This window comes from Phyllostomus discolor, chromosome 4, assembly GCF_004126475.2.
Source record: "Phyllostomus discolor isolate MPI-MPIP mPhyDis1 chromosome 4, mPhyDis1.pri.v3, whole genome shotgun sequence".
Taxonomy (NCBI): Eukaryota; Metazoa; Chordata; class Mammalia; order Chiroptera; family Phyllostomidae; genus Phyllostomus; species Phyllostomus discolor.
Genome location: NC_040906.2, coordinates 167,826,193 through 167,842,687, shown reverse-complemented (window position 1 = coordinate 167,842,687; position 16,495 = coordinate 167,826,193). Strand labels below are relative to the sequence as shown.

At 40.4% G+C, this 16,495-nt stretch overlaps 1 protein-coding gene across 1 annotated transcript in view; it reads left to right on the top strand.

Moving 5' to 3' along the window:
- METTL24 (methyltransferase like 24) overlaps window positions 1–13,827 on the top strand; it is a 94,820-nt gene extending 80,993 nt beyond the window's left edge. The window contains exon 5 of the mRNA XM_028510358.2: window positions 8,483–13,827. Within this exon, the coding sequence (XP_028366159.1) occupies window positions 8,483–8,797 (315 nt within the window). The 3' untranslated portion in view covers window positions 8,798–13,827. The remainder of the gene's footprint in view (window positions 1–8,482) is intronic.
- Window positions 13,828–16,495: the final 2,668 nt, after the last annotated feature.

Sequence of the window (16,495 nt, the reverse complement as noted above, 5' to 3'; positions counted from 1 at the left end):
TTAATTCTGACGTTTTGTTGGTGTAACTCATGTAGCTTTGGCTGTTAGCCAGGGTTTTTTTTTTTTTATTAATATAATGGCTAATTAGCTTTACAATAGATGGTAATAGCCAGTTTTAAGTTTTAATACACATTTCTTGAGTGGAAAAGAATCTATATTCTTTTAAAGATGTAATTTAAAACAATAGGTAAAGCACTTTTTATTACAATGTCTTAAATGAAAAGTTGTAAAAAGATGATTTAACATGTAGTTAAAATTGATTTGTTTTGTTTTCTCTTTCTTTAAACGGCACATGGATTTTGTCTCGTCTAATGAATTTTTCAGACATAAAGGCACAGGCACATTGGGGAATGTTCCGGAGTGTCATATGCCTTTGGGGTGAGAAGGCAAGTGGGTACTGACTGGGCTGATGACAAGAGGAGTCTTTTTTTTCTTTTAAAGATTTTATTTATATATTTTTAGAGAGAGAGGGAGAGTGAGAGAAAGAGAGGGAGAGAAACACTGATTGGTTGTCTCTTACACACCCCCAACACTGGGGGCCTGGCCTGCAACCCAAACATTTCCTCTGACTAGGAATTGAACTGGCAACCTTCTGGTTCACAGTCTGGCGCTCAGTCCCCTGACCTGCATCAGCCAGGGCAGGAGTCTTTTGTTGAGCATCTGCACAGGGCTCCCACCTTTAGCACAACCTGTTTGTACTTTCTCAAGAGCAGGGACAAGAACGGTTAGTAAACTTATTAAAAGTTGTAAACCACGCTTATCCTTTGAACTTGCTCCTCCACTTCTGGGGGTGTTCTTATTCTAAGAAAATAATAGAACACACTTAAATATTTAGCTACAAGTTGTTGATCTCATCAGTGTGCAAATCATCCAATTGAAAAGAGACTATGTGTCCATCAGAAGGGGAAAGGGTTAAGTAAATTATAGCATTATAAAAGTTATTGCCCTGGCCAGGTGGCTCAATGGGTTGGAGCATTGCCCCATACACCAAAAGTTGTGAGAGTGATCCTCAGGCCGGGTGCAAACGGGTGGCCACTGGTTGATGTCTCCCTCACACCAATGCTTCTCCTTCTCTCTCTCTCTCTCTCTCTCTCTCTCTCTCTCTCTCTCTCGCCTTCCTCTGTAAAATCAATAAACATATCCTCAGATGAGGATAAATAAATAAATGTAGTTTTCAAAAACAGGTTATAGGTGGAGGCCTTCAAAAATGTTTTTCTTAAGCAGGGAAGTTTTTTTTCAAGCAGAAACTTGCAAGAGATTCCAAATATAAAAAAGAGAAAAGTGGAGTCAGTCCTGTTAGATGGAGGAGGCACTCTGGGGCCTCATCCCCATGACCCTCACTCCTGTGGGATGCGGGTCTTGTCTTATGGAAGCTTGGAGGGACAGTGTTTGAGAGAACACTTTATACGAAAATGTATTGGCCTGGGAAGATGTTCATGGTCTGTTACTTTAAAAAGCAGATTTGGCCCTGGCTGGCATGGCTCAGTGGGTTGAATGCTGGCCTGTGACCAAAAGGTGTCTGGTTCAATTCCCAGTCAGGGCACATACCTGGGTTGTGGGCCAGGTCCCCAGTTGGGGGCATGCAAGAGGCAACTCATCAGTGTATTTCTCCCACATTGATGTTTCTCTCTCTCTCTCTCTCTCTCTCCCTCCCTTCCTCTTTCTCTAAAAAAGTAAATAAATAAAATCTTCAATAGAAAAGCAGGTTTGGGCAAAGGGTGACAACTGTAATAGCATAAACAATAAAAAAATAATAAGGTAAAAGAAAATTAAAAAGCAGGCTTGAAAACACAGTGTCACTCTGATCATATGAACAGCATGCGTGTTGAATTACGCCCGTGCACGCTGCAGTGTGTGTTGTGTGTGTTTACAGCAAAGAAAAACAAAGCCTCATACACCAAGTGTTCAAGAGTTAACTTTTTTTACACTCTAGATTATGGGTATTTTAATTTCTTTTCTTTTTCCTGTCTGTAGTTTTAACTTTTAAATGATGACCATGTATTGTCTTTTCAATAAGAAAATACTTCTGGTTAAATATACAGGGTCCAGCACAAATAATGCCCCTAATAAATGTGTGTGATATTTAATAATTATTTAATAAATAAAGGAAACCAAATGTGTATAATGACAAGTGTGTATATTTATTTATGACATTTTAGGTGAAATGTTCAAGTTGCCATCCGTCTCATGAGAAACATTCACCTACCCTACCGACCACACTCAATGGTGTTACTTCTGCAGGACCCTGTATATTAATTTCTGGAAATCACAGTTTTGAAATATATGGCCTGTGATACTATACAAGTAACTTTTAAAAAGAATATCTGCATAAACAGTACTTGGTGCCTGTTCTAGTTATCTACAGCTACATAGTGACTCAGTCCCAAAACTTAAGTTACTTGAAACAATGACAACTGGTCATTTTGTCATGTCTCAGTTCCTGGGGTCAGTGTCTGGGACAGGATGTGCTGGGTGGTCTGGCTCAGATTTTGTCACGCGGCTGCAGTCAGGTGACGTCGGCGGCAGCTGGGTCGTCCAGGCATCTCCCGCTTCATACTGATTCCTGGTGCCTTGGCGTGGCCTCCCTGCAAAGGCCGGTTTGGACCTCCTCACAGCGCGGTGGTCTCAGGGCAGGCAGGCAGGCACCCTGCATGGCGGCCGGTGTTTCAACGAGTGAGTGTGCTGGCGAACAGAACAGAAGCTGCACCACCTTTTATGCCTAGACTTGGATGTTACTTAGAGTCACTTCTCTCACACTCAGTTAGTCAATAGTCTCAAGCCCAGCAAAACTCAAGGGAAGTCACAGACAGGATGGATAATTTGTGGGGCCCAGTGAACAATGAAAATGCAGGGTCCCTTGTTCAAAACTTACTAAGAATTTCAAGTCCAGGACAACAGAGCATTAAATCAAGTTGCCTTCTAAATGCAGGGCCTGGTGTGGTTGCACAGGTCGCACCGTATGAAGCCATCTCTGGGGTGGGAACACCAGCCCCATCTCTTGATGGGAGGAGTGCCAAGGCCATATTGTGACATGGGAGTTAATGGTGAGACCATCCTTGGGAAAATAAAATGTGCCATAGGCTCTGTGATTCACCTTCAGTGAATTAGGTGGCTCACGTTTTTTACTGCCCGGAACTAGAGTTAGCCAGGCAGTGCAGAGGAGAGAATGCTGGATCTGCAGAAGCCAGGCTGCTGCAGCAGTAAACAGGCATGTATTTCGAAACTCTTTGTGGAGAGATACTGGTTGCCTCTAATTAGAGCGTAACAAGAGTGCCTACCTGCTTTCTATCTGTTATGGCCTGAATTGTGTCCCCTCCAAAATGCGTCGGTTGAAGCTCTGACCCTCCAATGTGACTGTGTTTGGTGACAGGGCCTTTATCAACATAATTCAAGTTCTGAAGTCATGAGAGTGGGAACCTAGTCCAACAGGACTGTGTTCTTGTAAGAATAACAAGACATACCAAGAGTGCTCACTTGCAGGAGAATGGCCACGTGAAGACACGGGGAGGAAGCAGCCGTCAGTGAGCCGGAGAGAGAGGCCTCAGGAGAAACCAGGCCTACTGACACCTTGATCTGGGACGTTTAGCCTCCTGAACTCTGAGAAACTAAATTTCCGTTGTTTCAGTCACCCGTCTGTGGCATTTTGTTATAGCATCTCTAATAGATTAATACACTATCTAAGGCTCACACATATTTACTTGTCCTTTTCAGTATTTTTTATTAGTCATCCTTAATCCATTGGATATCTAAGTTCTTTGTCAGCTTTCAAGGAAAGCCAGATCTAATAGTAAATGCCATGTTTTAATTAATTTCCCTTTTTAAATAATATTCTGATGAATAAAGGCTTTATAATTTATTTTTCCTGGACTATTGCCTATGTCCAGTAAAAGCTGAAGTCTACTGTAATAACTTTAGTTCATTCATGGGTGTGTATGTAAAGTAACATTGCTTTTAACCCTGGGGTCAATGAACTGCACACATGGCTATGAACAATTCATCTCATCTTTTCTGTGTTCGCCTTGCTGTCCTCAAGGGCTGGGATCTGTTCTACCTCCCCTTGAATCTGGGCTGGCCCTGTGATTTGCTTTGACCAATAGAATGCCGTGGAAGTGATGCTGGTGAGTCCCAACCTAGTCCTTTACAGGTGCTGCAGCTTCCATTTTTACCCTCCTGAGAGCCAGCTGGCATGTAACAAAGTCTCCTATCCTGCATGACAGCCCCCTTGGAGGAGAACAGGCTCAGGTGGGGAGCCGTGGACACAAGGATGCTGAGTGCCTGAAGGAGTTCCAGAAGGAGGGAGAGGGGTGCAGCTAGGAATGGGAAGGTGCCAAAGACAAGCGGCACCTGCTGGGCCTGGCCATGTGGCCTAGATGGAACCAGGGGATGTAGCACAGGGGTTTTGTGGTGGCTGCTTTAATTGGCCTTGGAGGCTTGCTGACCTGCTCTGGGTTTGACACTTAGCGAAGTTGGAGCTGTCAGTGTTGGCTGGCGTAGGAAATGGCAGGAAGTTGCCAATAACTGTCTCCAATGGTTGCTGGCCCTCGGCTCCCTGGCCCAGCACACTTTCCATAGGCACTGGCCTGCGGGATTGGCTCCCAAACTCATACTGTCTTGCCATAGCTCTATAGTGATAGCCACCTCAAACACTGTTGTGGGCTGCCTTGTGTGTCCCCCCCCAAAACCTTGTGTTGAAGTCCTAACCCCTAGTACCTCAGAAGGTGACCTTAACTGGAGGGTCATTGCAGGTGTAATTAGTTTAATGATGTCATACTAATGTAAAGTGGACCCTTAATCCAATATAACTGGTCTCCTTATAAAGAGGGTACATTGGACACGGACACACAGGGGTAACAGTGTGGACATGAAGACGGAGATCAGAGTCGTGCAGAAGCCAGGGGATGTCAAAGCTTGCCAGCAAACCACCAGGAGCTGGGAGGCGGCATGAAGCAGACCCTCCCTCACAGTCCCCAGGGGACCCCACACCTTGGTTCCAGATGTCTAGTCTCCAGAGCCCAGGCAACACATTTCTGTTGTTGCAGCCACACGGTTTGGGACACTTTGTTACACAGCAGCCCTAGCAAACTAATACAAGCATTGGTGCCCCTTGTCTACACCCCTCTTTCCTCTCAGCTCTCGCTTCCAGGTGGATGAACACGGGTAAACTTGTGCCTGTAGTGAGGAAGCTGCCAGACGGCCTCGCAACTTAATCCAGTTAAAGTTAAATTTCCCTTTTCCTCAAAAGTCTATGAAAGGTGATTTATGTGTATTTCAGGCATAAAGAAAAGGAGATGATTTTTGATAAGAGGACCCTTCTAATGCCTCTGAAATGACACTAAAAAGCCATTTCATTTAACTTCTTTGAGACCCTTCTACCCAAGAAGGTCTTCATTTCAGAGATTACAGAGAGTTAACACTCAGTTGTTTCCTTTTTTTCAATAAGCTCGATTTAACCTAACTGTATTAGGACCGGCACTTGACTATTCCGATATGGTTATTTGCATGATTTTTAGTGCCGTAATTGTTGAAAGTTGTTATTAGAATATTAAAACTGGCATATCTTATTCAGAGATATTTAGTGCCTATAATAACAATAATATTGGGTGCTTAATGCAGTAATAATGGAAATTATATTTGCAAAATAGCAGTAATAGAATATTCTGGAATGCAAAAAACAGAAAAAACACACTGTAAGAGAAAACCATGCCTCATCCCCAGCACTTTGGCTGCCTGCACTTCTCTCAGCGCCACACCACACCAGGGCTGCATGCACTGGAGCAGCCCGTGCAGCTCTGACTGATGGGGAGAATTTTCAGTCACTGAAGTCAAAAGGGGGTGGGGATGTTGTCATGTTTGACTATACTTTTTGCTCTTTAGAATGGGTTAGCATTTTGTGAATGAAAATTGGATTTCCAAAGGAAGCATACATTTGCTATGATTTAGCCTAATAACTTGGTAATTTTCCAGTTGCTCATAACTTCTGATTAACAGCTTGTTTAAAACAAATGTTTGGAAAAATATATGAAGTATATTCTTCTACACCTCATAGTTATAGTTTTTAGGACAATTTTAGGCTGATTAACTTTAACCTGTCCTTTTAATACTTTATTGATCATTCAACTATACAAACTCACAGAAAACCACAGTAAAAAATAAATCTATAAGGAACTTAAGAAATTCTTGGCAATGTGAACTGTCCCCACAAATGTTGATTTTGGGTTTTGGATAGTTTCTATACCAATTAGAAAAATGGTGTGAAGTTTTGATTATCTCTTTTGGCAGCTTAATTATCCTAACTCAGGAATATTTGCTTAAGATTTCAAAAATTAAACAAAGCCAAGCAAGTGTCAGGACTGCAGAGATGAAAAAAAGGGTGAATTAATTCTATTGTGTCCAATTGACAAGAATTATTTTAATCTTGTGTATGTTCATATGGAATCTGCCTTTGCTCTGTTCCTTTCAGAAAAGAAAGTTGTTTTGTGTTTGTTTTTCGCTTTTCTCTTTGATTTTGGAGCCATTGAATCAACCAGCTGGTTTATAGAGATCTAGCCTTTCCTAAGCCTCTTTTAATATTGGCATTGTTATCACTCTATTCCTGATGGACCAGCAGGTGCTATCGAACACAGGAGAATGAAAGCGTGTCCCACAGGATCTCAGGATGCTGGGCAGAGACCATTTTCTTGGAGCAGTTATGTCTAAACTCAATGCTGCTTCTCCATCCCACTCTGAAATCCCACAAGAAATGTTATCACTGCTCTGAGGGCCTCGTGACTCAGCTGTATCTGAGAAACTTATCAGAGATGTGTTGGGAGAAGAGAGGCTGGGACGGAGTTGGTCTGATTCCTTATCCATCCTTCCGCACAAAGATGTTTTACTTGCATGGACAGAACGTCAGAGACTTTGGTCCGCTGCTTCCTGAGGAGCTGATTAGGGTTGTGTGTGCTGTCACCTCTTGGGACACTGGCCTCTGCTCTATCGCAGCGATTCCCTCCATCCTCATTATTCCAGTTTGGTCTGAATGCTGTCACCTTTCTCAGTGTGGTCTACTTATCCACTCCCACTGTCCCTCCATTCCTTGGCATCAGAAAGTCATCTTTACCAAATCCTTGTCTACGGATAGGGCTGTTTCACTGAGATTATAATGCTTTAAGCTGGGAAGTGCTCCGAAGATGTAAAATGGTAATGCCGATAACAATACTTCTGCTCACTGACCGCCATTCTCTCTGCACTAGCACCTTATTTTCCAAACCAACAGCCTTTTAGGGACTCTGAGTTACTGCTTTTCCTTTTGTGGTTTATGGGGACTCAACATCATGTAGTGGTTGAGAATCTAGGCCCTGTACACAGATTCGGTTCACATTTCACCACTGCCTCTCCAGCAGTGTGGTAGGATGGGGCACTGTGAGTCTGATTTCCTAAACTCTGAAGAGGGATGCTAAGAGAATCACTCTTGCAGAACTGTTAAGAGGACTAAATGGATATTGTAAGATGAAATGCTTAGCATAATGCCAGGTACATATAGGCTCTTGGTGAGTAATTAGCTTTCATTGCTTTCTGGGGCTATATGGAGTTCTGTTGTTCTAATAGATTTTGTATAAAGCCAGCAAAAAGGAGCTTATTCTCATAATTTAATTAAAATCTTTCCCATCCTACTCTTTTTTCTATATTCTGTCTCACCCGGAACGTGAACTTATATTCATTAGATGAACAGAGAATGGTATTTTTGTCTTTTTCTTTTTAGAATGTTATACTTGTATATACTTTTTTAAAAGAGATCATGGAGTAATAATTTTTTTCAAGTCCAATATTCAGATACCGGAGAAGTCTTTCCCTGGATTCTGGTCCTGGTCAAGTGGGAGGGGGCATGATTAGTGAGGTGGTCCCTGCAGACAGTGGTCCTCTGTCAGTCCCCCCTGCAGGCCACCGTTCTGTCTGGACACACAGGTTCCCCTGTGCAGCATGTAGTTTTCTGGGGGAGGCTGTGGACATGGAGCTTCATGATACGCTCCAGCATCTCCTTCTTAGGCATCCATTCCCACTGGGCAGAAAGAAAGAGGGTCCACTCTGACTGACTGGCATTTCATCATTTGTGTATCAATATTCGGTGTGGAGTGAGGTTAGAAATTCACAAATGGCCATTTGAAAAAGACCTCTAAATCTAAAATTCAAAAAATTCTGCTGGCTCTGCCCAGATAGGTCAGTTAGCTAGAGGGTTGTCCCCATATGCCGAAGTTGTGGGTTTGATCTCCTATCAGGGCACATACTACAATCAATCAATGAATGCCCAAATAAGTGGAACAACAAATCAATGTTTCTTTCTCTTTCTCTAAAAAAATCAATATCTAAAAAAAAAAGAAAGAAAGAAAAGAAAAGAAAAATTCTGCTTTCTAGAATGGTAGTTAAACAGTGATGTTCCTGATACCAAGATGGCATTTTAAACAATGTTTATTGAATCTGCTAATCTCATTCTATCACTTTTTCACAGATTGATGTTCTCAAAGCAGATCTGGAAAGTGCAGAATGGAAAGTTTTGGAAAATCTTATTCTGGAAGATGTCCTTGAGCAAATTGGACAGCTCATCTTCGAGATCCATCTCCACTGGCCTGGGTTCGAGGTCAGTGGCAGTGACAGCAGTGTAGTGCGGTTCTGGTACAGCCTCCTCAAAGAACTGGAACTAAAGGATTTCAGGCTTTTTCACAGTTATAAAGATTTATCTAAACCTCAGCTATTCCTGAAGAAAGACATTTTCAATGCAAGTAGCTGTTATACTCTCAGTTGGGTGAATACAAGGTGGAAATAGGCTGCAGGACCTCATCAAGAACTCGAGGAAATATTTACAGAATGGAGTACGTCCATGATTCTAGCTACCGTTTTACGTGTACAGGCTCCCACTAGGCTGTTGCCTGCTTGAGGCAGACATGGTTATTGCCTCTGTGGTGTGGCCAGCCGGGCGCCCGCCACGTGGCCAGGGCGCATTAATGCGTTAAGGCGAGGGTGGACGCGGAGTCAGCCCTATCCGCCCACACCCGGGCTCTGTGCCTGTGTACCTCCGACAGAGTGGGGATGCCCGTCTTCCTTCCCTTCGGTTTGGAAGATGATCCTCCGCTTACCTCAGTTTTCTCTAAAATTCATTATGTATCAATAATCCATGAATTCACCAACATAAAAAGGAAATTACACAAATTTTCCTTTTTTATGGGGTAGATGAGATTCTCAAGTTTGCAGCCTACTGTTCAAAGTAGGATCTTCCATTTGACTTGAACTCACCTCTTTCATGTTCACCTTGTGATAACATTCTGTCCACCTTGTAGATTTCAGTCACTCCTCCTCAGCCTTTGCTGAGGCCATGCCAGCGTTTTATAAAACCCATGGATCCTAGTATCTGGGAACTGAGACACACCAAGTTCTCTCACTGAGCTTAGGAGTAGACTGTCAAGAGCTGCACCTCGGCGTCCTTTCCCGCGGAGCCTTAAGTCCCCTTCTGCGCCTATGAACTAAGCACAGAGGAGAATTCGAGTCCCTATTGCTGCCTCTTCTGACTTCAAACCTGATTTCTCAACCACAGACTTGCCTATGCTGTCGATTCTTTTTTCCCTCCCTAAATATATTATCTCAAAGATTAAGTGAGTGTTTCTTTACTGCCAGTTGGTATATGGTGGTCTGAGGGCCAGAGTCTCTTTCCTGGGGTGGTTACACAGTGTTTCAGTAGTGCCAATCCTTTATACTTTTTAAAAACATATGAAGCAGAAAATTAAGGTTCTCAGTCATTCAAATAATCTTTTTCATTTTTATTTGCCAGATTAGACATTTACCCCTATGAATAATTTTCAAATACCTATTTCAAATAAATTAATTAAATACTGTACTTTTCAGACCCTAAGATGCACCTAGGTTTTAGAGGAGGGAAATAGGAAAAAAAATTGAAGCAAAAAATGTGGTAGAATATTTAATAACATAAATAACATAATATTTCACCAATGTAAATGTAAACAGAACTTGACAGCACCATTAACAACCATAATTCCTCCCAAATTTGGGGGACGGGGGGGAAGGTACATCTTATAGTCTGAAAAATACGGTAGTATAAAGTGAACCAAGTTATTACCTTATTACAAGTTAAGTATATTTTATGACACTTTTTACATCCTGCCAGAGCAGAAAAACCGTATATACATGTTTGTTCAAGAAATTTGGGACAGGAGTAGAATATCGATTAGTACTAAACTTTATACCCGTTTTTTCTCGTTTTTTTTTGTTTTTTTTTTTACCCATTTCTACCCCCGACGGTCCCTGGGCTTTTTGTTTCTTGCAATGGTTTGAAAATACCATTCCTCAAGTGAGAAACCAAAATATATTAGAATTGTATGATTTCACTAACTTGGGTTCAAAAGAAACAAGACTTTCTGAATTAGCGATGATTTTTTAAAATATAAATGAGGTTTTTACTTTAAAACCCATAGTGGACTAATAAGTTGTCGAGTGGGGAGGACCCGTTCGAATAAGTGAGATTTGTGGTAGCAGTTCAGTCGCTTTCATCACCCACAGGGGCTTCAAAAGTACAAAGGATCCACAGACACTCTAAAGTCATACCGTCGGCTCGCGTGGGGTGGCCTCCAAAACAAAGTTCTCTTTGGCACAGTTCCTGTTTGGATTATACCACAGGCTCTCTTTTCTTTTGTTTCCTAAAAATGTTATGCATTGAAGCATATACAACAAACCTTTTTATGCATTAAACATGTTAAACCTTCTTATACACTAAAGTATGGAGTATATTGATCTTAAGTGCCTAGATTTGTACACAGCCATATCAAGATTTTCAGTTCACGGGATTGAAGGTTCATGGCATTACTGAAAACCCCCTTTGTATGGGGCAAGTTACCAGTTATCCCAGATTGGTAGTACGGAACACTGACTTCAGCACACCACACACGCATGTATCTGAAGCAAGGGTGGGTGTACTGTTAAAAAAAAAAAGACAAACTCAAAATAAATCACAAACACACCTACCCACACCCACCTACTAGGCAGCCTGTTCAATAGTTATCTGTACTGATTTTATGCTTATTTCTAAGACTGTCCTTCATTCCCTTTATGGAGAGTTTGAAATTTATGATGAATTTTCTGACTGTTGCTATGGTTTCTCTGCCTCTAGAATTTATTGTGATTACTGTGTTGGCCGGGGTTTCTTAACCTCAGCACTACTGCGGTTCCGGACTGGATAATACTTTGTTGGGGGAGGGAGGGCTGTTCTGTGCATTGTAGGATGTTTAGCAGCCTCTTTGACCCTCCCCACTAGATGCCAGGAGCACCTTCCCCCCTCCCTTTTCAGTTGTGACAACCAGATATGCCCCCAGACGGTGCCAAATGTCCCCTAGAGGGCAGAGTCCTCCGTGGCCGAGAACTGGTGTTGGCCATGAGAAATGGTCTAGGTTACCATGGCACTGGTGTTTGGTCCTGCTGGTGAAGAGCAGGCAAAACCACCATAAACAAACACCAAATCAAGAGCTACTATTTACTAAGCACTTACTATGTGCCCAGCACTGTCATAGATTATTCCTAATTCTTCCAACAACCTACAAAGCAGTGTAGTTTCCCCAGTGACATATGCAGGGAAGGAAGCTCTGAGATGTTAAATAGAAATCCCTGTCTCAGACTGTCAGATCGCAAAGCCTGTGCTGGTCCCTCCACAATGCTGCCTCAATGGCTGCTAGCAAATATAAGATGCCACTTTCAAAAGACATAATTGTGCCTCCCTATTAGTAAATGGGAGGAAAAACCTACAAATATACTAAGACCAGACTTGCAAATTTCTTAGAGTGGGGGTTATTTCTGTAGCATGCAGGTTTAATTTAAACAATCTATTTGATAAAAATATGTCCGCCAAATGGAGGCTTACTGAAAAAATATTCTCTTTGAATATATTCAGATTGCCAGAAAAGCTCTTGCAAGGCCCTGGAAGGGACTCCTGGCCCAAGCTTGTCCTAATACTCGTCACTTTTCCTCCTGGATTTTAGAAAGGGCACAGCCACTCGGAAACGCAGTTCCTCTTGTTGCACACGTTTTCGATCCTGGTAACTGAGCTCAGATGGGAATACTGGTGCCATAATTAACTTTTACCAGAGCAATGCTCATAAATGAATCTGAAAGTGCAAATTAAATGATAATGCTCTTGTCCAATGATTTTAAAAACTGCCCTTTTTTTTCAGGAAGTAGGAGATTCTTTTTTTCTGAGGATATAAGAGATTTAGAGGTCACCTTTCAGCACAAACTCTGTTACAATTTGAGATTAAAGTCAAAGAAAAACAATTTTGCCTTTCCCTGTTTCTTAGAGTGATTACATTTGGTGAAGTTATAGTAGGTTATCTTATAAATATTTGTAGGTGTTTGAAATGTTCACATGAAGAGAGCCAGGGAGAAGTAAACACACTTCCATTAGAATTGATTGACGGTCCATTAATATTTACATCAGGGTAAAACAAAAGTAAATTCATGAATTTACAGTGTTTAGTTCAAATTGGCTATAAAAGTTTAGTATGTAGTAAATACAATACAAGATTTGCATTTCCTAAGCATTATGTGTTTGAAGTTGGCAAAGCTTGGATTTATGCCAGAAAACTAGCTTCATCATATTTTTCCAGATTAAAAATGGAGGCCTCATTTAAATAGTTTACTGTACTTGACAATACAGTGGTATCTCCAAGCTCAGTTAATATAATTGTTCTTTTCTTCTGGACATAAATTTGTGTTTGCCTTTTAAGCAATAACATAAATTTTTTTGTATTAGCCCATTGCTGGCTTTTTGTGAATTAAATAATACATTTAACCTTCTGCTAGAAATGTCTTCCTTTTTCTTACATTGAAAGAGGTATTTGAACTTATCACATGAAATCATACCCCCAGAATTCAGTGTATTCTTAAACTACCTAAATTTAGAAATTCTTGAAATAATGTTATTCAAAAAATATATCAGGCAAGCTTAATGTCACACTTTATGTTCAGCACTATATGGAAAAATGTTAATTCCCAATATTTTAAAACTAGTGCTTTGTAAAATTGGCAACTTCATTTTGTTGCATAAAATATTTTAAGCTTTTTCTTAGTGATTGGTTTTGTGCAATTGGTTTCAGATGATCTGAAACAATAAGGGATTTTTTTTTCCTGTCAAGTTTGAATTCTAATGTACTCTCTCAATAGAAGGAGCCTGGTACACACAGGACAGATAAGCAAGCAGTATGTGCTAGGGGGCAATCGTGGTTGGTAAATGGCTGCAGGCCTCAGTCATTCTCCTTCACTGTAGTCCCTTCCCCAGGAAGCCTAGACCTCTCCACGGTCGAGCAGTTAATGCACAGCACACTAGGCAGCTTCCAGCTCTCTGCCCCAGAGCAGAGGTTAGCTTCTATTCTAACTGCCTCATGTCCTATGTTACTGGTTGCTGGATATTTTGATATCAGCTCTGGGTGAGTATATATAATGAGCAAAAGCCCAAGTGCATTCTATAACATTAATGAAACCACAATTGTGTCAAAAATAAGCAATTATTTGTGCAGACAATATTATTTCTCAAGGGTTGATGTCACATCAAACATGGTCTCCTCAGGGAACCTTGATCCCATTAAAGGCCCCCAGCTATGTGTCTCTGTGCTGCCCTCTAACCTCCCTATCTTCACAAGCCTTGTAATTTAACATATCTGCTTATATAATGGTTGTGTTTCCCAGCAGACTGTAAGCTCCATGAGGGTGAGGGTCGTCTGTAGCCTCCGTGCCTTCTAGGTAAAAGGTGCTCAATAAATATTGGTTGAATACAAATAAAGAAAGCTATGTCACATAGGATTTTTCAGTGAATTTATTTCATCAGCATTTGTTACTGACATTTTTTTTCTGGCATTAAAAATATATTTGCAATTTAGATGTACCACTGTCTTTCTTTCATCTTGGTTAATTTAAATTTAGACACAATTTACCCTTTTTTTTTGACATGGTTGTTTATTGTACTGCCTCTGGTAGTCCTCATTTCCAAGCAGAGGGTGCTAACCTGGAAAGCTTTCTTGGGACTTGAAACGTATATAATAATTGAATGAATAAAGACAATAATAATCAAAGGCTCAATTATTACTGGAAGATATCCCAGGACATTAAACCTCAATCTTCACTTCACAACCCCAACACAGTGTCCTTTCTTTGTACCAATTCCCAGAAAACAAACTTTTTAGAGTCAGTGAATAAAACCACAATTCCCAGGAGCCTGGAGAATGTTTTTTGGTTTATGAGAGAAGGAAGGTATGATGATGTGAGGCTATTTATGCCAAGGATAGGGACCAGGATTTCTACATAAGTGGTTAAAACAGATGTTCAAAGAGTAAAAACAAGGTGAGAAAAAGTATTGTGTTCTCAAACCATCTGAAGTAGGACTAAGGAACGTCCTTGTGAGTAGCTATGAGGTAATGGATGGGGGTCCAGCTCGAATGGAAGAGGCTGCAAGGATGTCTTCAGCTACTGGTTGTCTTACTGGAGGATGAAATAATTATGATTTAAGTAGCTGAACATTTCTTTTAAACCACTTAACTCAGAGAGAGCCAGCTGGAAGTCACAAAGATTATGACACCAACTTGACAGTTAAAAAAAATACACATTAAGTGGCATTTCATAGAGGAGGCCGGGTCATGGGATGGAAGGAGAAAGACACTAACACAGCTGCTGGCTAGCTGCAGGAGTTCAAGCGTCACCTTTCTTGACCTGTTTTTTTTTTTCTCCTTAGGATGGAATATTTAATTTCTAAGGTTTCTTCTAGCTTGAAAAATCTCATTATTCTAAGATTTTTGTGATTAGGGAAGGCTTAGACAGTGGTAGGATAATTACTGATTCATGTGCTATAAAGGGAAATCTTGGGATAATGCACAAGAATCCAAATGATGTCCTTATTCAGAAGAAAAAGCTCAGATAAAAGATGAATCCATTATTATGGTTCTCTAGTCATCAAGTAAAGTGGCTTCAGGAGAAGTAGCTTTGTAGATAACACACAAACCCCCATGGTTCTAAAAACCAGAATGTTCCAGACTACACTGGTTTCTACATCTATGTTTTTAGACTATCCTCACAAAGTAGCAATATCTGAAGATACTAGGTCAAGTATACATACTTATGGTGATCCTTCTATACGTATGGGTGTGTATGTGCATATTTATGTATATAAATATATAAACACATACATATATATACATACACATGTACATATAGAAGGATCTTTGTTATATACATATGCTATGTATACTATGTAAAATTTTGTGTACAAAACTTTGTGTACACACACACACACAATCACACACACACAGAGTTGAATTCTGAAAAATCTTCAGACCCAAAATTTTTGGACTGTTTTGAGTTTATTTTCATTAGTTTTCAGAAACTTTTTGATTTCTTCTTTGATCTTATGCTTAACCCATTCATTGTTTAATAGCATGCTATTCAATCTCCATGAATTTGAGTGTTTTCAAGTTTTTCTCTTGAGGTGGGTTTCTAGTTTCGGCCCCTTGTGGTCAGAAAAAATGCTTGATATGATTTCAATTTTCTTGAATTTGTTGAGGCTTGTTTTGTGTCCTACCATGTGGTCTATTTTCAAAAATGTTCCATGTGCCTTTGAAAAGAATGTTTATTCTGCTTCGTTGGGATGAAAGATTCTACATCTGCTTTCACCACTTCTATTCAACATAGTATTAGAAGTCCTAGCCACAGCAATCAGACAAGAAAAAGAAAGAAAAGTCATCCATATTGGAAAGGAAGAAGCAAAACTGTCATTGTTTGCAGATGACATGAGAGTGTGCATAGAAAATCCTACAGAGTCCACCAAAAACTATGCCACCTAATAAGTGAATATGGTAAAACATTGGGACACAAAGTCAATATTCAGAAATCAAAGGCATTTTTGTATACCAACAATGAAATACCAGAAACAGAAATCAGGAAAAAAAATCCCATTTGATATAGCAACAAGAAAAATAAAGTACCTAGGAATAAACCTAACCAAGAAGGTAAAAGACCTGTACTCAGAAAACTATACAACGGTGAAGAAAGAAATTAAGGAAGACACAAACAAATGGCAGCATATACCATATTCATGGATTAAAAGAATTAACATCATCAAAATGTCCATACCACCCAAGGCAATTTGTAGATTGAACTCAATTCCTATTAAATATCAATGGCATATTTTGCAGATACAGAGTAAACATTTCAAAAATTTATACGGAACCATAAATGACCCCAAATAGCTGCGGCAATTTTGAGAAAGAGAAGCAAAGTAGGAGGGATCACAATACCTGACATCAAACTGTATTACAAGGTCACTGTAATCAAAACAGCCTGACACTGGCATAAGAAAAGATACATAGATCAATGGAACAGAATAGAAAGCCCACAAATAAACCCAAGTGTCTATGGTCAATTACTATTCAACACAGGGGGCAGAAGCATAAAATGAAGTAAAAATATCCTCTTCAAAAAA